The 20,731-nt window shown below is 38.6% G+C and overlaps 1 protein-coding gene across 2 annotated transcripts; it reads left to right on the forward strand.

Annotated features, from left to right (window-relative positions):
- The first annotated feature begins 5,247 nt into the window (after window positions 1–5,247).
- On the forward strand, window positions 5,248–20,222 carry LOC134678267 (uridine-cytidine kinase). 2 transcript variants are annotated; one of them, XM_063536751.1, is made up of 6 exons: window positions 5,248–5,437; window positions 6,648–6,907; window positions 7,584–7,723; window positions 8,498–8,595; window positions 9,377–9,425; window positions 16,202–20,222. In XM_063536751.1, the coding sequence occupies exons 1-6, from the start codon at window positions 5,252–5,254 to the stop codon at window positions 16,339–16,341; spliced, it is 873 nt and encodes a 290-aa protein (XP_063392821.1). In that variant the 5' UTR covers window positions 5,248–5,251; the 3' UTR covers window positions 16,342–20,222. The 2 variants fall into 2 exon arrangements, with proteins under 2 accessions (XP_063392821.1, XP_063392820.1); XM_063536750.1 differs by lacking the exon at window positions 16,202–20,222 and adding an exon at window positions 10,777–12,544.
- Window positions 20,223–20,731: the final 509 nt, after the last annotated feature.

Consider the following 20,731-nt stretch of genomic DNA (forward strand, 5'->3'; position numbering starts at 1 on the left):
AAAAAATATACCTATAATATAATAGTAGTACCTACCTATATATTTCAGATTCAGATAAATAGCGTTGTATGTAGATACTTAAAAACTATTTGGCATTTGCTTAATCCACAAAAAAAATTGCTACCATAATTGGCATAATTACGGTTTTAAGAATAGGTATACTCGTAACATCAAACATTAATTTAATTGGGTACCTATCTTAACTATAAGGGCATGTTTACACTAGCCCGACTGCCGCTTTGGACAGTCTACTGTCAAACGCAGTGGTCGACAGAGAAACGCTCCGGCTTCTACAGACGGCGCAACAAATGATATGCGACGACGATAGACGATTGCCGGCTATGAAGGACCAACGAATTCAATTTAACGATCAAATGCCGGAATGTATTCCAAATCGCATGCGATTATTTTTGACGTTTGTAGAGGCTATAACAATAAAGTACGATCTTGTAAGTAGACAACTACTTAGACATGTAACACATATTATGTAATATTGGGTATATCCCATTTGATCCATGACCCAACTGTGAACAGTTCCATACCACGACTTTGGTTTAGAAAAAGCCCAGCGCTCAAATTAATTCTCTCAAATATGTAAAGTTAATATATTTATAATTAATTTAATTACCTACGTCAAATGTTTGCGAAATCCAACATACTTGACATCAATCACATTTATTTAATTAATTATATAGTACCTAAAAGTAGTTAATTCGCACTAGATATACCTACATATAGAGTTGCTTATAATGGTACTAATTAAATCAGTAACGAGAATATATTTCGCTGACAATAGTCTCCTAAGTAATTTTTCGATGACAAAAGTCCTAATCCAAGAAGTCCAAATGAATCACAGAATATAATATTTTTGTCAACATAGTATCTACCCATTATGTAGGAACGTTAAACGTTCTAATGACACTAAACTATTTGGTAGAGTATGACAGACAAACTTAAAGATATATTAATAATACACATCCATTATTTTTTACATGGTTAGCACTTAAACTTACCCTCCAGTGATTATTCTATTGGTAATTGTAAATAGTACCTAGTTACCTAAATACTTTGACACAACCTAAAATAAACTACTTAACTTAAGAGGTACAGCGTTTGCACAACCAAAACTAGATAATGTTAATTACATAAATATTCTTAACTTAATTAATGTATCTTTGCATATAATCGAGAACTGGCTTTAAAACAAATCTATAACTGCTACACTCTGTAATTAATAAAATTCATTGGTTGGATCCTTTATGTACATGATAATCTTATTTATTACCTAATATTACAGTTAATTTAATATCTTATTTATTTTTTTCCCAGTAAATACCTATATTGGGCTCTCTTACAATAGCAGACGGAAGAATCTGGACTTATGGAGTTCGCTCTAGTCTAGTCCTTGTTAAACACAATCATGTCCATGAAAAGATCTTACACCGTGATACGTATAACATGTCGTCCACGGTATATGCAATGCGCGTGAGCAGAACAATTAATTATTCAATTTACAGCGTAATGTTCTAAATGTTCACTGGTGTAATGTTTGACCCTTTGCCGCCGATTATAAAATATAACATTCGGCAGGGCCGCCATGATGAGAAAAAGACTCTGGCTGTAACGCGCACGCGCATGCTGCTCCCTTAATTCCCTGGCGGCGTAGCACGGTCGCGTTTTTATCCCTTGTCATCATGTCACGCTCTAACATGTATGTTAGTGCGAAAGGGACGCGCATAGTGATAGTCTATAAAAATGGAACCGTGCTGCGCCCGCTGAAGTCAGATTTAACCTCCTAAGGCCCGAGTAAGTAGGACTACTTACGAGTATAGAGTCAGACCAAGAATAGTCTGCAGCTATTTTAATAGCACACGCACTGCAAGTGTTATTTATAGGTACGTCATAATGTCATAGAAGTTTTACGTTTAAAATACCTTTAACACTAGCACGGCGTGTGCTATCAAAATCGCTGGAGACGTTTCATGGTCTAACTATAGTACCTCTTCATTTAGACGAAATATAAATCATAATTTAATAGTCGCTTTTGCTTTGTTTCATTAAATTTTCAAACAATGCAATATCAACTCTATTTCCTACACTTTAGGTTTAAATGTCAGTGACAAATTTTGGATTTTTGATTGAGCTTAGAAGGTTAAGCCTGATTTTTCTGAGCAGCAAATCTAAGTTCTAATGATTCACATTATAAATCAGCCTTAAAACCGTCTTAACCTTTATTTTAACTTTATAACAATTTTAGGATAAAGCTCTTTGGAAATTCATCACGACATAGGTAGTAATACTACCCGATTCTCACTATAATAGCCCTGCATTGATTGATATATAATATGGTCGTACTTAATTTTAAAGTCGCCATACGCATGCATTTGGCAAGGGGTTAACATACGACCTACCTAGTGCCTTTTAGTTTTACCTAGCGCTCTTACTAGTATAATTTTGCTGTATTTTCGTGAGTTACGTTAGGAGAAAAATTTAGTGAATCTGATTCATCATTATTTTATCGTTCAGCCTTATATGATAAATACCTACGTATAAATCAATATTTGATTATAAAAAAAATTACAACAAACAATGGGTAAATGGTATCACAATATAGTGATATTCGCTTAGCGAGTAATATAAAATGTAAGTGGAATTTTCAATGGATCAACTTCTAAATTCGACAGGCAACAGTGTCTAACGGGATATTAACTGTCGAATGCAGCAGTAGGTACCTAGTGTAAATGCTCTCTTAGAAAACAGTTGCTTTTCTCTTACTTCAAAAGAAAATCAACAAATGCTAGGCTAGACTTTTTTATTTAATTACAAGAAACGAGCTCATTCGTAATAAGTAATTAGACTTCTGCACATGACAGTCTGCATCAGGCCTACGATAAAAACAACGCATTCTCGACTGTTGAAAAAGTGGACTCAGTGTAAATGTGTCCTGCTGCGTTTAGGTACGGTCAGCCATGAAAGTGGCCTACCACTTTTCGACTCTATCAATCAGATGATAGAGTCGAAAAGTGGTAGACTCTATCAATCAGATGATAGAGTCGAAAAGTGGTAGACCACTTTCTTGGCTGACTGTACCAAGTTTGGTGGGTTTCATCGTGCCTAATGTTTACGGCATCTCTTTTCTGCATCAAGCACTTGGTTTTTAATACCAATTAGTAGCCTCTTGAACTCAATCTCTTCCTGGCTGCTCACAGAGGCGGTCGCAGCTTCGCCTGACTTCGGAGGTTTAAAATTGCGTATAATTATGCATATTTCCTCGTCAGCTTTGGATATTTGTGCGTCAGTACCGGTTAGCGTGAGCTGAGTGACAGGTTTATTCGACCGGCGGTGTTCTACTTTGATCAAAGCGCCACTTTTCTTTTCTATTTCTCGAATTCTTCGTCCTCCTTTGCCGAGGATGCGGCCGATCTTTTCAGTTGGGACGAAGATGAAGCGTTTTATTGGTCTCTCTGCGCGCTCGTGTTCGAACGTGCGCTGTCTGTTCTCAATCTTAACTCGATTGCGTTCCGGTGTTGGGCTTGGTGGCTTGGACGTGCGGACTCCTGACGAGGTGGACGGCGCGTTGAAATCTTCGGCGAGGTTAAATAATCGGTCGTCGTCCACCCACTGCTCCCAGCAGTCTTTGACGACGCTGTGGGCAGGTAGGCAGGCTGCTTCGCCTTCTTCAGAAGCCTCCGAGGGGTCTTTTCCGTCCATCGAATCCTCTAATTCGGGATCGAGGTCTTCAAGACAGGTCTCCCTTACTTTTGTCCATGGACATTCCGTTAAAGATGTTGTCCTATTTTCAATTTCTGTGTTACTTGTATAGTCTTTGGTTATCTCTGCTTGCAACGTATCGTAGTCCGGTGGAGCCTGAGAATCGGATATGTCGGAGAGCTCGCAGTCCGAGAGATCAGGGCTAAACAGCAGGTTCGCTTTAGTGGCTGTGGCTGCTAATTGTTCTTTCTCACCTACTCCGTTGCTTTTCTCCTTAGTGGACACGTCGTTATCCGTTTTTCCTTCTTCCTTATCCATAACTTTCTCAGTAGTATGAGAGGCAGTTTCTGTAGTAGGGACATCAATTTCGCGCTCTGTACCTCTATTTTTTTCCGAGTTCGTCTCTGATGGTGGTTCTGGTGTGTTAAACGCCTCTGGAGCCGTGATGCTGCACGCAAATTGCAAGTCACCGTGACCGTTGAGCGGCCCGGCTAGTTGTTGAAGCTCATGAGCCCATCTGCTCAGACCAGGTCCTGGTGGTCTTATAGGTCCGTGGCCACGCAGGGATCTTTGCAACTCGACATAATGACCGCACTGGGCAATAACGTCCCACAAGTACCTGGGGGGGCCAGCACGAAGTGACGGAGGGAGGATATCGGGACCGAGCGTGCGTCGTTGGAAGCCCTCTGGCGCTGACAATGGACCAGCAGCCGCCTCCGAAGCTGATGGCTCAGGCGCTGAGTAGGCTCCCGGAGTGGAGACAGGCAGTTGAGGGTCAGGAGGATCCGGCGGCTTCTCATCTATGTCAACCACTATACCGTCATCCTCTTCCTCAGTTGTATCGTCATCGGTACTGCCTACATCCTCCTCACTCGTTAAGTAGTCTTCCAAATCTATTATTTTCACCATTTTTACAAAACTGAACTAAATAATATTCAATTTTACAAGCTTAACTGGAACCGGATTAAGACCAGGATTTTTTTAATTGGGCGTCCAGATGGAACAGATTTTCGCAGAATCTGATTAAGTTTTGATATATATGTCCACCGATCGTGTGGGCGCGACTGGCACAAGTGTCTAGGGCACGTCCGTCACAGGAACTAAAGCTCGGACTGTAGTGAGATCAGATCATAGGATCACAATACCGGAACACAAACAAGCCGGACCGGCAAAATTAACGTATTTTAAAATGTGCACTTTTAAACGGGATGCAGTGAGTTCAAATTTAGTGATTTTCGTGACAAGTGCGGAAGGTGCGGAAGTAGCGGGGTGAGAGCGGCATTTTCCTGCCAGATGTAAAAATTAAGAATTTCAGAAATCTCATTCAGAAATGAATATCGGGTTAAACGGGACGAAAATATTAAAATAAATTAGGGATATCTAATTCTAATTCACTTAACTTATTCATCATTAAGGAAATTCTGGTTTGATCCAGATTATCAAAAATATTTGTAATTCGCTTGTCTTCTAAAACTGATCATTTCTGTCATCGGTGGACTCTGTGGTACATTGGAAAGTGGGCAACACTTTCTCAAATGTCATGTCAGCAATACTGCAAGGCTGCCGTTTTGCTGCGCATTGTGCCACTTCTTCAATAAAAACAGCAAGAAAGTTCTATACATTTAAGAAAATGACTGACAAAACGGTAGACTTTACCACTACGAATGGGTTGGAGAGCAAAACTCCGTTCCTGATCGGCGTCGCAGGAGGCACAGCGAGCGGCAAGGTGAGGCTAGACCACATTGTTTTATTATTGATTTTCCATTTTATTCCCTACCAAATACTGTTACGTAACGGTCAAAATAAGAGATGAGATGCCGGCACGATGATTTAAGATTGGTCTTAGACTAGTTTTAGACCGTTTTCGAGGATTTAAGTAGAAATTATTAACATAACCTATCGGAATGTAAGGACTGCGATGTTGTCGCGTCTGAAAGATAACATCCGTCGTTCGATTGTTTTTTGCACAATGTATTGATATGGTACGAATTGAGAGCATTGTTAAGAGGCTGACTAACTTCTTAATGCCTTAATACATCAATACAACTATTCATTTAAGAGTACACATGGCACAGAATGTTAATATCAAAATCAACACATGGAACTAAATGTTGATCGATTAATATTGCCTGTGTTTAGGCCAGACTACTTTCTCCCATGTCAGGGATATAAGGTAGTGTGTAATATATAAAATAAAATAAATATAATAATATTTAATTTGCACTAGAGTAATAATTTCTAAAAATAGATTATAGAAAGATCTGGGTTGTCATAGGTGGAACTATCACCAGAGCCTCAAGCAAGAATGAAATTAATGCCAATAACTTATTCTTTACTGTATGATATCTATTTCAGTTTATAATTTATGTATGTATGTATTTATAGGTGTGACTATTAAAAACACAAATCAAAAATATTTAATAATTTAAGAGCCAACAGGAGTGGTAATTTCGCAGACTGTTTTGCTTTATTTATTATTTTTGTTTTTTAAGGCACTAGAGCCCTTCAAAAACGGCCGAAATGGCCTCATGAAAAATACTCAAAATGGTAGTATTCAAAACTAATATCAATTAGCCAAAAAAGCAAAACGGTCCGACACATAATTTCATAATCATTTAGAGTTCCAAATTTGGTTACGGTCGTAGGAAACGGTAGAGTACGCTACCTCGATTTTTGAGATTTTTATGCAGGATTTTTCACCTTGTCCTGATCACACTAGTTTTAGGAGCCGCTTCCGTTAGCGAGACAGGTATATTTACCTACAATATTTAAAACTCAGCTCCTGTTTCGTCTTAATTTTATTTGTTCCCTAGTTGTTTAAATCCACCTTGAGACAGTCAAATATTCTATGTTTTGTTTATATTTTTATTTGCTAATGTCTCTGGTCTAGCACAAAATGAATGTAGCATTTGCCTATGTGATTGTTTTCCTCCCAGTCAACAGTATGCCAACGCATAGTAGAAAAGCTTGGGCAGCAACACAAAGAACAAACAGAGAGGCGCGTGGTCTGCATCAGCCAGGACTCGTTCTACCGAGAGCTCACACCCTCCGAGAGGCTCCGCGCCGAGCGGGGGCAGTTCAATTTTGACCACCCTGATGCCTTCGATGACAAGAAGTTGCTGAAGACACTGAAGGATATACTGCAGGGGAAGAAAGTCGAAGTGCCTATATATAATTACATCACTAATTCAATTAGGTAAGTACATAATAATATATGGATGGAACGGAGATATTCTCTAGTTAAAATTACTCTTTAGTGGTACCGTCAGTATCAAACAGACAGTCACGGACGAAATGGCGAAATATATTGGAACACAACCTTATTTAGGTGTGTTACTATATTTTTATCCACTATCACGTCACTATCTATTTGATGCTCACTAGAAATCAACTTGCATATTATTTTAACAATAAGCCAGAGCCAGATTAAATTAATTTAAGGGTATCAGTCAATCTGGTTTGTTTTGAGGATCAAAAGTCTATATAGGACCTATTGCATTAAAGCAGCGGTCGGCAACCTTTTAGCATCCAAGGGCCACATAGTAGTTAACGGAGGTGATGCGGGCCGTACTTTGTTAATATTTATGACTTTAAGAGACATTGTCGTTGTCGTTTGTCACTATTACATACAAAATAGCCAAGGCGGCTCTCGGGCCGCAAGTGACAGGTTCACGAGCCGCATGCGATTGAAGCAATACAAAATTCAGAAACAACAGTCAAAATCTGGCAATGCACAATACGTCCCTTACAATCACGATCACGAAGCCACCTTGAATGGAAAACAAGGATATTGCTTTTATGACCATGAAATATTGCGTTTATGTATACACCATAATAAAATAAATATTTTTTTAACACAATTTCTTTGTTAGCAACCGGACGCACACAATCTATCCCGCTGACGTGGTGCTCATCGAGGGGATCCTGGTGTTCTACTTCCCCGAGGTCCGAGAACGGTTCCATATGAAGCTGTTTGTTGACACTGACTCCGACACCAGATTGGCGAGGAGAGGTAACGTTGTGTTCTCCTGGACAACTCTTAATAACTGATTTTATGGTAAGGTCAATATGGGTAACTGTGGCTGGGTAAGTGTAACTGGCCTTAATACTGGGGACTGTTTACACATTGATTAGTGTTTAATGCGAGTTCATACTTTTGCTTTATCCATTTGCCACACTTACCCATGTTAACCTTAGAGCGCTGGTGGCCTAGCAGTAAGAGCGTGCGACTTTCAATCTGGAGGTCGCGGGTTCAAACCCCGGCTCGTACCAAAGAGTTTTTCGGAACTTATGTACGAAAATATCATTTCATATTTACCAGACGCTTTTCGGTGAAGGAAAACATCTTGAGGAAACCGGACTAATCCCAATAAGGCCTAGTTTACCCTCTGGGTTGGAAGGTCAGATGGCAGTCGCTTTCGTAAAGACTAGTGCCTACGCCAATTCTTGGGATTGGTTGCCAAGCGGACCCCAGGCTCCCATGAGCCGTGGCAAAATGCCGGGATAACGCAAGGAAGATGATGATGACCCATGTTGACCTTATTTGATATTACAAAACATGCATTTTGTTTTTTTACAATTAGGTTATAGCATTTCCATGATGAGCCATCTATTAAGCATGTTTGTATGTGATAAAACATTTCTTCTAACAAACTGTGTCACTATTGTCCTTTGGACATAAACATAGCATCGTTATTATCATGAAAACCAGCCTCCTATCCTACCCACGTAAAGTGGCAAGCTTCCGCTGAACCATTCGTTTCTGACATGTTCGTTTGTCGTTTAGTTCCTCGGGACATCATGGAGCGAGGCCGGGACCTGGAGCAGGTGTTGAACCAGTACATGAACTTCGTCAAGCCCGCCTTCGAGGAGTTCTGTTTGCCGGTAAGTACGATACAACACCAGCTTATAGATGTGGTGCATAATTATTGTTCTCCTTCGTATTTTCTCGGAAACGTTCGTATTTCTCATGCTAATTCAGTAAATGTCAGTACTTTTTGTACCGAGACTGTTTCGTACGTTTCCGTGAAAATTTAAGGAAAGAACACATTAGATCATTAGACATTAGATCCCACAATCGTGGATTCGAGGATGATGAGACATTTAATGAAATACTATATCCTACTCGGTCTTTACTGGACAACACTGATTATAAACCAAAGCGAACGTTACATTCCTCAAACAGAGCAAACGATAATAACAGCTTGTTAGATTTGAAAGATGTTTATGAACATGTACAGTCGCGATCAGATATATCGGAGCGGCCAAGGTGTTCACAATATCTGAACACGCACTCTAACGCCTTAACAATAGAGGCGTGTTCAGATATTTGTGAGCACCTTGACCGCTCCGATATATCTGATGGCGACTGTACCTAATAACAGAATGGCCCAAAAATGTGCTAATAACCTCGGAATATTATTGATGAGTTTTACAAACGTTTATTTTTGAGCCAACCTGTAGAATTGTGATTTAAGCATTTTAGGCAACAAAATTATCACAGTGAAAAATGGAGTTTCCATTGCGCATTAAATGAGTTATAAGCTGGTATTATCAATTATTACCTGATGTGAGCAATTTACATGGATTATTTTAATATTTTAAATCAAAAAAGATCAACATGCGTTAGGGGTCCACACATTATTTCTTTTCCTTTTTATTTCAGACCAAGAAATTCGCTGATGTCATTATTCCCAGAGGCGCTGACAATATCGGTGAGTTACTTTGACTACTATCACGTCTCATTTTTCAATAGCCGGGTCCACACAGAACGGGCCGCCTCTGTGCCACACGTGCCTCGGCCGAGGCATGTCTCCACCGACCGAGATGCTTTGCGCGGCAATTTCCTCGCGAGGCTGCTTGCTCTGTGTGGACCAGCCAAATATTCCATAGGTTAAAAACTAAACCAACCTGAACTGACCCAACTGTGATATGAACTGTCGCCCACGGTATTTCCGAAATCCGAACAGATACGATCGTAAAGGCCTGCAACGCAGTTGCTACCCTCTGGCGTTGCAGGTGTCCATGGGCGACGGTAATTGCTTACCACCAGCGATTATTCTGCATGTTTGCCTTCATATGGAAGGCAAACGTGAAAACAAAGATCGTCAAATGCGGGGCATCTTTATATTTCACTCTAATTACGCCTTAATTGGTGTAAAACAGAAAGTTGCCCGCAATTTGCGAACTTCGGTGTTCGCGGTCGGCCCTCCGTTTTGGACGACAGCGCGGCGGCGGTCGCATTAGGTGATTGAACCTTAAGGGCGTCGTTATATGTAATATTATGTATCGGTCGTCGGTACAGGTTGAAAAAACCAAACCATCATATTATGCCATTTAATTCCCTACGCTCTTGACTATCGCGGTTCCACTTTTTTGGGGGCCTTCGCGTACCTTGAATTTTGGTTCTTGGTTGCCATCTTGCTCCAGTGAACTGCATTTACCTTAACTCCGGACGAGATAGTTATCGCGGGACTCGAAGCGTTAAACTGTAAAATTAATAGGGATGCTCAAACTTTTTATATTGCACCATGTTGGCCTGTGGTGTGCAACATTGGTAGTGATGTCGCGAAAGTTTGATGTACTCCAGCCGATCGTACCAACGTGACAACTTCTTGAATTTATCACACATGTGTTTTGTCGTACGTATTTATTTTATATGGTTTGTACTGTTTTGAAGGATTATATTTGTAAGTTTTAGTTCTAAGTATGTTAAAACAACGGTAAGTAGCACAAAGTCATAGCCACTGCAATGAAACTAAAAGCAAAAAAAGGTCCTTATGTAATTATTTGACTAGCCGTCAAAAATAAAAGGATAGTACTTTTCAACCACAATTTTATAGTCTTTATAACTACAATAAAAATTAATAACAAGCTTTAGTCGCAACATGAAGTAAAACGAACTGTAAACAAAGTAAAGCAAAAACTCGAACTCAATTTACTGACCACCATTTTGTTGTCATAAAATAGTTGTTCGCATGTAGGGCCCAAATTGCAGCGGCTATGTCTTAAGTAGCTGCTAAACCGGACCTTACTCCCTCCACTCAAGGTCCATTTTTGTTGCAGTGGCTATTGACTTGATAGTGCACCACATATGGGACATTATGTATAAGAAGCGGTCGCCGCCCCGCGTGAACGGGTGCAAGCCCGAAGAGGAGACCGGGGCGAGAAGGATGTCCGGCAGCTCGGAGGACACGCTGAGTCGATAGGGGGAGGGTGGGGACTTTTGAGATGCACCGGGGTTAAAGGAGACTGAATGACAGTTACATACAAAGTTGCACAGGTTAAGTTACCGATGGCGTGAAACGAATAAGTTAGTGAAGTTAACTATGTATAAAAAATTAATATCAAATCATCTCTCACATGACAAAGGTTCATTGATTATATAAACTTTATATAAGCCAACAAAGTCGCACATACTAGCCCTACGCTGCATCTCGGAAGTCGCGCAGTTTAACACATTCACTGTGCCCCCAACGCACATGTGCGTTCGCCGTACAAGTTTGTTCCTACGCCACGCCCCCTGGCAGTGAATGCGTTAAACCTAATATTTTAGGTACCTACTATTGTTCTATGTAATAAGAGTACATGCGATTTTTCAGATTACATAAATTTTGACGTTAAATGATTAGTTATGTACCAAAGTACTTTTATGTTTAACTATGTCCCACAGATATCTCAGTAGGTATATGAATATCTTAAAAATGCCTAAAGATTATATATAAATGAAATAAAGGGCATGTAGCAGAAAGCATACACACGCAATGTGCAATATTTTATTTATTAAATATTTAAATTCATATCAATCATTTCTTTTTTTTTAATTTAGAAAATAATTATGTGTTTTGAAAAATCACAAGTACGTAAGCGTCCCAGTAATATACCTATAAAAATCTGTATTTGTACTACCTTATTTACTTAATCGTAAGTTACATCATATAGGCCCTTATTTGATGAAATATTATTATATGTGCAATTTTTACAACCAACATTAGCTATCAATTCGGTGAAATAATTTTATAGTACATATGTACATGATTATTTTTTTTACAAACACGCATGATTTTTATTTGTATAAGCAATGTATTTTTTATACAAAATTCCCAGCTAAGACTGCACACTAGGCGCCGCTTTTATTTGACTTTTAGGTTATTTTTTAGCTGTAAATCTCCTTGCATTTCTTGAGGAAAGCATTGTGCATGTCCCGGTATTTTAGGCGTGCCTGCCTCGTATTAAACTAATTAAGCCATTCGACTTTTCGTTGACCATAAGATATGACTTACGTTTGCTTACCAGATTGTAAAAAAATGTTGTTTTTGAACAATGAATATTGTTATTAGTATTTTGAAACAGAAACTTTATATACTATGTATAGTAAAATATATATATATTTTTGCGCAATAGTATGACAAACGAAAAGTAGAATGACGTGTTTACCTCCTATACCTACTATACACATTCAATGGGACCCTGTCACGTGACTATGGTAATGTACAGTTAAACTGAGTTGGATCGGGGGGCCTACGAGTTGACCGATAATATTGTATGGTTGATACAGTCAGTGAGTCAATTAACCAAATATTAAATACATTGTACTTAATACTTGGTTAACATTTATACTTTTAAAGGGCATCGATTTTTTGAACAGGTATTTGTGCAATATAAAGATGAAATAAAACTAACGCAATATATTTTATGTACCAAAATAATTACGTGCAATAATAATGGGATGGGTTTAAAGAAGTTCTGCATATTTGAGGATTTTTATTTGGTTGCATAATTCCACAATTGAACAAACGCTAACTATTCGCCGGGTCCACACAGAGTCACGGAGCGAGCATACGCGAGGCAATTTCCTCGCGCACAAAACGGCCAGTGTAGATGTGCCTCTCGCGCGCCGCCTCGGACGAGGCACGTCTACACTGGCTGTTTTGTGCGCGAGGAAATTGCCTCGCGCGTATTCTCGCTTTGTATGGACCCGGCTATTGACTGTTATTATTGTGATATACAAACCTATAACCTCACTATATGACTCAGCTCAGCGGTACTGCACCTAAGAGGGTTTTCAATTTTTCAATGTTATATCGGATCGAATAATGCTAAAATGGTAAATTAATATGATTTCACGGTTATTGCATGATATAAACATTGAAAAATCCCATTTGAATGCAATAAAGCAATTCCTGCTATAGTATAGTTCTTTGTTCTACTAGATAGTCCCGGTGACAATGTATTTGCATAACTAGTGTAGAACACCACATAATTGGGCCGATATTACAATTATTTGTACTTTTTAGGCCGTTTAGGCCAACAAATGTCTATGCCCCAATATGTAATCCGTACTCTAATGTTACGGTGTTGATTTGTGTAGTAATTATGTGTATTTTAAGGCTGATTTTAATTTAGTATTAGTAACCTTTCCTTAAAGTTTGATACAAGTTATGCCACACACACACACAAAACCATGGATTGAATACCGGCATTATTTTTATGATATTAAATACCACAGTGAAACACCATCCTCTTTTGGTATTTGTTAATGTTTAATGTTAAAACGTTTTATTTATCTTAAATACCGTTCCTGATATTTCCTAAACGCCATTATGGAATATTTAAAAATTTGCGAATGCCAAGCAATATTTTTATTTTTATTTGTACTGGTACCTACCTAAATATTCTACCAGAAAATCTAGTTCAATATTGTGCACAAATTGTTTCATTTATATAATTACTACTGCCAAACGAATAGCATTTCATTTTTTGCGGTGTATACTTTTTTCAATTTTGGCTGCATTTGTATTGTTTAGTTACATTTTATATGTTCTTACATGTGACCACTTAAAAATATGTAGGTTGTGGTGTACAGTACAGATCAGCTAATCCTGGTGCATTAAATATATAGGTATCTACAGCAAGTTATTTCATTCAAGTAGAACAAATGGGAAATTATAAATCCTAAATTCATATCTAAATATATACACAAAATCGGAATATTTTACCTGATTTTCGCACAAAATAACATATTTTTTTCGAAGTTATTATAGTCCGTTATACTAAGATTTTTGTTATGAACTACGCAGATACCAACATAAGTTGCCAGAATGGCCGAGCTCAAACACACATTGCACTTACAGGACAGCTACTATAAGTGGTGGTATGTACTTCAATTTAAATCCAAACAAATTATGTTTACTAACACACAATGAAAGTAAATCACTGTTGAAAATTACAAAACTAATCATTTTAAACAATTGCAATTGTTGGAACAAGCTACAAGAATAATGTAATTGTTTGAATTTATTTTAAGGGATTGGTTGTATTCTTAGAAAATATACTTTAAGTGTATTAACGATTATGTATATTAGTATTGTCGTATTTTAAATACAGTCGCTAATTAAAGCATATTAAACATGCATTGGCGTTTCTTCAATAGAAATCCTGTGAATTATTGTGATAATTTGAAAAAGTTAGGGTATTAATTTTTACGAAAGATATAAATTAGAAATAGTCCCAAATGCCCGGGCGTAAGGCTGCGGAAGCTACGAAAGATCTTGTACAGTCGCCATCAGATATATCGGAGCGGCCGAGGCGCTCACAAATATCTGAACACGTCTCTATTGTCAAGGCGTTAGAGTGCGTGTTCAGATATTGTGAACACCTCGGCCGCTCCGATACATCTGATGGCGACTGTACACGGTCTTCTGCACATTGCCACATTGATCTTATACCTTGTATAAATCGAAGCGGTGTATTGTTTATGTCTAATCTTGAAAGCAAACGAACGAATAAAATATCACAACTTGCTTTGTTTTTATTATTACATAAGAAATGTTAGTTTAGTTGGTTTATGTTAAGACTAGTTATTGAAACTTTTGCTATAATGATTTTCGCGTGATTAGTTTACGCGTTTTTAGTTTATAACTTTATACGTTATATTTCCGGGGATGTGTACGACTGTACGTATTCGACATGGTATGGGTATCAGACATGCATTAACCTTTCCTATGTGTTAGTGGTAAGACATCGTGAATTCAAACCTTGGTCGCGCGGAATATGCGCCGCCTCGCGAGGAAATTGCCGCGCGAAGCCGCTCGGCCTGTGTAGACGTGCATTCAAAATTCAAGACTCCTTAAAGTTAAGATTATTTCAGTAACGGAGACTATAAAATCCTGTAGATGAAAATCAAGTTGAACAATAACTAAGCTATACAATTGCGTCAATTAACTGCTATTCTTGTAAACATGGCTACAATCAGCCTCGTACGCCATACTAATTATATGGTGTACCGAACTATTTTAATACTTTGGATGCTACCTACTATATGGGGATGAGGCTGACTGTAGATACGCGTAATAAAACGTCATTATCAAACTTACACTAGGTACGTAAATTGTAGTAATACAACCTCGATGAAGACTTCCACTTTTGTACAACCTTAGCGTTTTTGTAACTACAGATTTACTTTTATTATAAGTAACAGTGTGCATAAGTTTTCGTATTTTATGTTGTTACAATTTTGCCCACAAATTTCCATGTTTCGTTTATGTTAATGTCAACATAGCCCACAATTTTATAAAACAACTTTGCATGGCGTGATTGTCCCAATTATAAGACTTGTATCTATTTGTATTTGTACGAATCTTCGAAGCATTTAGTTGTTTGTATCCCATAATAAAGTGTGCAACCTATTAAGTAGTATTATTTTATCGTGTCCTTCCTATTTTAATGAAATACAAAGTCTCTCTAAAGTGGAATATCGCAAGGTACTGTAAGCAGGTAAACATTAATAATGTGATGCATAGTCTATTTTCATTAGACTCTAGAGAAAGGACTCTTACCTCGAGGAAATACGTACATTGACCGGCCTGTTCCTACCTCTCGCACACGTATAATTATATTGCGGTCCCGCTCGCAGTGTCATTCAATGTACGAAATTCCTTGTGCTAAGCGTCGTTTCTTTTGTGCGAGCATTTGTGTGAGATATCCGTTATTCTCTCTTGGCAACGTGCGGTAGCCACAGCCATAGGAAAGCCATTTGTTATTAATATTCGTACATACCTATACAGCATAACACATGACATCGTCACAGCGTTAAAAGTAATAGTGGACCGACGGCTTTGATGTTTGCGTAAAAGCCGAGACCGCAAAAGAACACAGCTTAGTAGGGCTGTCAGACTTTTATACAACTGCCCAAGACTTACACTTGACTTACTATAAGGGTAACATTCCATTTCTGACCGCAGCTGCGCTCCTAGTACGAAAGCGTCGGTGTTATTGTCAATTTCCATAGTAAAATGAATGGTAGTGCTGCTGTCGTTGGAAATGGACTGTCACCTTAAGACACGCTAGCCCTGTAAGTAGTACCGAGCTTTTAACAATGGCGATGTATGCAGCCCGGGTGCGCGTAATCCACCCCCGCACCCCGCACGATTGTCCTGTCTAGACTGTTGGCTTACCCTGGCTTTAATGACGAACTTGCTTTGCTTTCCAGTGGCGATCGACCTGATAGTGCAACACATATCGGAATTCCTGAAACGGAACGTCCGGGAGCATAACTGGCTGGATTACCCCGACTTCTGTCCGTCTGTCCCGGGCAGCCCGCAGCGGGGGAAGAGCGGACGGCCGCACTAAACCTATTTGTGACTGAGTGCCGTGACCAAAGACAGAGGTAGTGTTGTAACACCTTCAGTGCGGCGTAGAAAAATCGAATATCTACGCAGTGAACGTGTTAATTTCCAGCTTATAAAGTGCGTTACTAAAGTAAGGATGCTAAACATTAACCCCCTTATTCATAAACGTTTACTAAAGGTGACAAGCGGATAATAATCGTTTGGCCCTTTCCGACATATTGGTATGATGAAAAGGGACAAACGATTATTATCGGCTTGTCAACTTTAGTAAACGTTTATGAATAAGGGGGTAAGAATTTCTCACACTGACCCGCCATTTCTTATCTATATCGCTCGCACATTATTATACTACAGTGGTTTTGACCCCCGAGATGGGCAAGACAGCAATATGCTTACGTGCGTGCGATAGAGATAAGAAATAGAGTGTCAATGTACGACATTAGCGTTCTTACTTTAACTCGAATTATAACTGGCGATGGCAACAAATCAAGAGTGTGTGTTTCGAAAGAGATGTGATATGTAGATGCTGTTACCCCGCCTTTCGATCACGTGATATTTGAATTGTTAAAGATTGTTTAAATCAGATATGTTTTCTACTATATTGACCATCGTAGAAAAGTTAAACCAAGATAAGTCTTCAACGATTATGATAGCACACGCTGTGCAAAAGTTATTTTAAACATCAAACTTCAAATTATGACGCTTAAACTCTTGCACTGCGTATGCTATCATAATCGTTGCCGACTTTTCTTGGTCTAACTCTTCTTCCCTTTAGACGGCGATGGTCAGTATAGCATGGCGGGCCGTATCGAAATGCGTAAAAGGAATAGTTGTATCAATCGCAATAAATACGCCTTTAAAAATTAAGTATCGGCTTTAGCCAAAGAACACGTGACGTTGCTTTTCGCAATTACTTAATATAATCAGAATTTCGTTGTCAAAATTACATTTCTAGGAATTCTAGTAGAAATAGGATTTGACGGTGATATTTACATATGACTTTAGTAAATTAGTTTCAGCTCTGTACTATGTACCTCGTAATAAATGACTCGCATGTAATGTTTCGAAGGCTCAACATACCTACTGAAAACCTGTAAATCTGAATTCAAGTCTAATTATAATCCTATGACTAAATATTCATTTTTGCTGCGGCATCTGAGGAAACCGATTCAAATTATTGAGAAAAAAAGATTATTCAACCATTGATATCTAAACCCGCCCTCTAACGCCTTATCAATAGATGCATGTTCAAATATTTGTGAGCACCTTTGCCGCTCCGATATATCTGATGGCGATTGTACAGGATATTTTTCTATATGTATGGTATGACTTATTTATAAACTTCTGCACAGGTGTAAGAATTACCTCCACTAAATAACATTCTAACATTAATTTATAACAGCATCTCTTAATGACATTACTGCACTCTTCCCTTTTGCTATATCTTCATGCTTTTAGGAGCATGGCACACTGCGTCCGATTCGCACGTCGCACATGTGCCATGCCCCTTAGCATCTAGCTATTTAAAAATAGAGTTTATTTATTGTGAATTTTTTGAGGCTAAATAGTTGCCAATAATATTAAGAGTTTATTAGGTTTTAGGTAAACTTGAATCGCCTATTTATATAGCTATCTGCTTTGAATGCCGTATAGGGTTGATATGTATAATTCTGAAAGATTTGTATTATCTTATGACGAGATACACGATTTTGTTAATTTTGTAGGACTGTTAGGAATTTAATTAATATATTCCTTGTAAAAGTGGATTTGAATGAGTCACTAAGGACTAAATAACTTTTACGCCAATGGTAGTTACCTCTGTAGGGACTGTAGGCCTAGCACAGGAGCGCCGCGACAGTATATCGCGCGCGTAGTCTAGACGGGTAGTCAGAAGTCACCCGTCTTTTGCTAACTGTATTGATTCGAGGGACGGGTATTCTATCTCGCGGTGCTCCTGTATTAAGCCTATTCAAAACTAAAATATTATTAACTTATATCTAAGAACTTACATATGACAACACTACAGTAGATTCCACCGAATATAAACAAAAAACTAACGCACGACATCACTACATATCCTCATAGATGATTTAGGGTCGGTTGCACCAAATCGTCTGTCACCGTTAAAGCGTTCGTTAAATTTATTAGTATGGGAAATTTAATATTTCACAACTGTTTAACGTTAATCAGTCTGTTAAATGTGGTTGGTGCAACTGGGTCATACTATTCTTGAATTGCTAGTCAACTTAATAACTAACATTTTAAATGCTCAAGCACTCATTGCTTACTTGTTAGCCAAAGAGAGAACTTAATTGTAAAAATTGGTTTAGGTACTGTAGTGGTTTAGATAGGTAACGTAAATAACTCCAACATTGCCTAGAAATACCCTATTAGATTTTAACTTCAAGGCAAAAGCTTGTGTTTTTATCTGAAAAGTAGCTATTTTTATCTCCTGGGCAAAGTTGAAACATAGGGCAAACCTTGGCCATTCGGTGATACTTGGTTATCCGGTGATATATAGTCAGTTTTAATGTGTATTATCCGCGTTACCTGGTAATTATATTACTTGAAACCATATTACACCACATTAGTCACATCCATGGTATCTCTTAAACATTGTTTTAAGCAAAAAAATTACCGGGTAACTCGGCTAAAAGACAATAAAACTGACTATCACCGAATAACTACGTATCACCGAATGGCCAAGGTTTGCCCTACGTTACATGAGTCAAAAGGACCTTACACTTATTGTTTAACTACACTTTAGGTATTGAGTCACGCTCACATTGCCGCCCCCATACATATAAAAACACGAAAAACATGAACATCCAAGTAACATATATAAGTAGGTATCTATGTCTGGTACAGTCAAGTGTAAAAATATAAGTGCATGGTGCATATAACTTATCAAAAATATGTCCCATAGTTCTTAATTCGCTGAAATAAGAGCTATGGGAATATTTTTTTTAGTATGATGTGTGCACCCATATACACACTACACCATATACATATACACTTGACTGTACTTGTTTTCGTTGCTAGTATTTGTAAGCCAAAGAGAAATTAGATCGAGTAGAAGTGTAAATAAAAAACTTAGTACCTACCCGACATAAATATATATGTTACGTAAATGTTCATGCCAAGTTTCATGTAATTTAAGCATGTCGTTTTTAAAACTTTGTATGGGGCTGTCTATAAGGCGGTGTGTTCACACGAACACACACTCTCTGCCAGAGTAACTCTCAATATGGTTTCTTTACTCCACATTTGGGTAAGCAGAGAGAAGATTAAATAGTACATTGTGTATTAAGGGCGGGAAATAAGAAATTACGAACGAGTGTCAATTTTAAGCCCGACGCGAAGCGAGGGCTTAAAATGTTTACGAGTTCGGAATTTCTTTACCGCCCGTGGCACACACAATGTTTTTCATCACACTTGTAAGGAAAAAAAGGAGAATTAATAAAAACAAACTTCTGTATAAAACACTTTTCCGCCCTAGGGCGAAAATTTCAATTTCCCGCCCGCAAGCCCTACGTGTAAATAAGTGTTTTTCATCACACTTGCTCGGAAAAGATTTTTTCCGCCCTAGGGCGAAAATTTCAATTTCCCGCCCGCAAGCCCTACGTGTAAATACATCTTTTCCGAGCAAGTGTGATGAAAAATATATTTAAGTACTTATACTAGTTTTAGTGTCACTATGTTACTCTGCGTGTAGCGCGCTTTGGTTGTGTATCGTAACAAATTTTATCGACGTTGATTAATACGAGTTTGTTTAGTTTTCTATCTCTAATTATATTAAGCAGATGCTTTATTTATTTCGTTGTGTACTAAGGTTATATGATTACTTATGTTTAATTTAGAATACAAATATATTGCAACTTATACTTTTTTTTTTTTTTTTTTCAGTGTCCATAATTTATTATTTCATCAAAATTATCAGCATTAACAAACATTAATTTCACTTAAAAACTACGAAATCTAAAACTATAAATTACATCTAAACCTAAACTTAAACTAACCTAAAAAACTATTCAAACAACCCACCCCGCATCGCCCCCGGCGCAAAGGTGCCCATCACACTTGCCGCGTTACCGCGTTGAACCGCGATGGACAACCTCTGCGCCAGGAGCAACCCGGAGCGGGGGTCGAGACCCCTCTGCCGCAGGCGACGCCCCAGCTCCCCGAGAAAGGTTTTCGCCTCCGCGCACCAACACCCCGATGTCTCCACAGCCAAGGGAACGAACAAGTAGTTCGTTAACCCCGAGTACTTGTCCCTCTTATGGGACGCCGCCTACTCAGCGGCTGCACCTGCCGACCTCACAGTGCGGCCAAGGTGCGTGGCGGCAAATGTGCTGACGCAGGTGGCGTCCCACAAAAGGCACTTTCCTTTC

This window comes from Cydia fagiglandana, chromosome Z, assembly GCF_963556715.1.
Source record: "Cydia fagiglandana chromosome Z, ilCydFagi1.1, whole genome shotgun sequence".
In the NCBI taxonomy this organism is placed as follows: domain Eukaryota; kingdom Metazoa; phylum Arthropoda; class Insecta; order Lepidoptera; family Tortricidae; genus Cydia; species Cydia fagiglandana.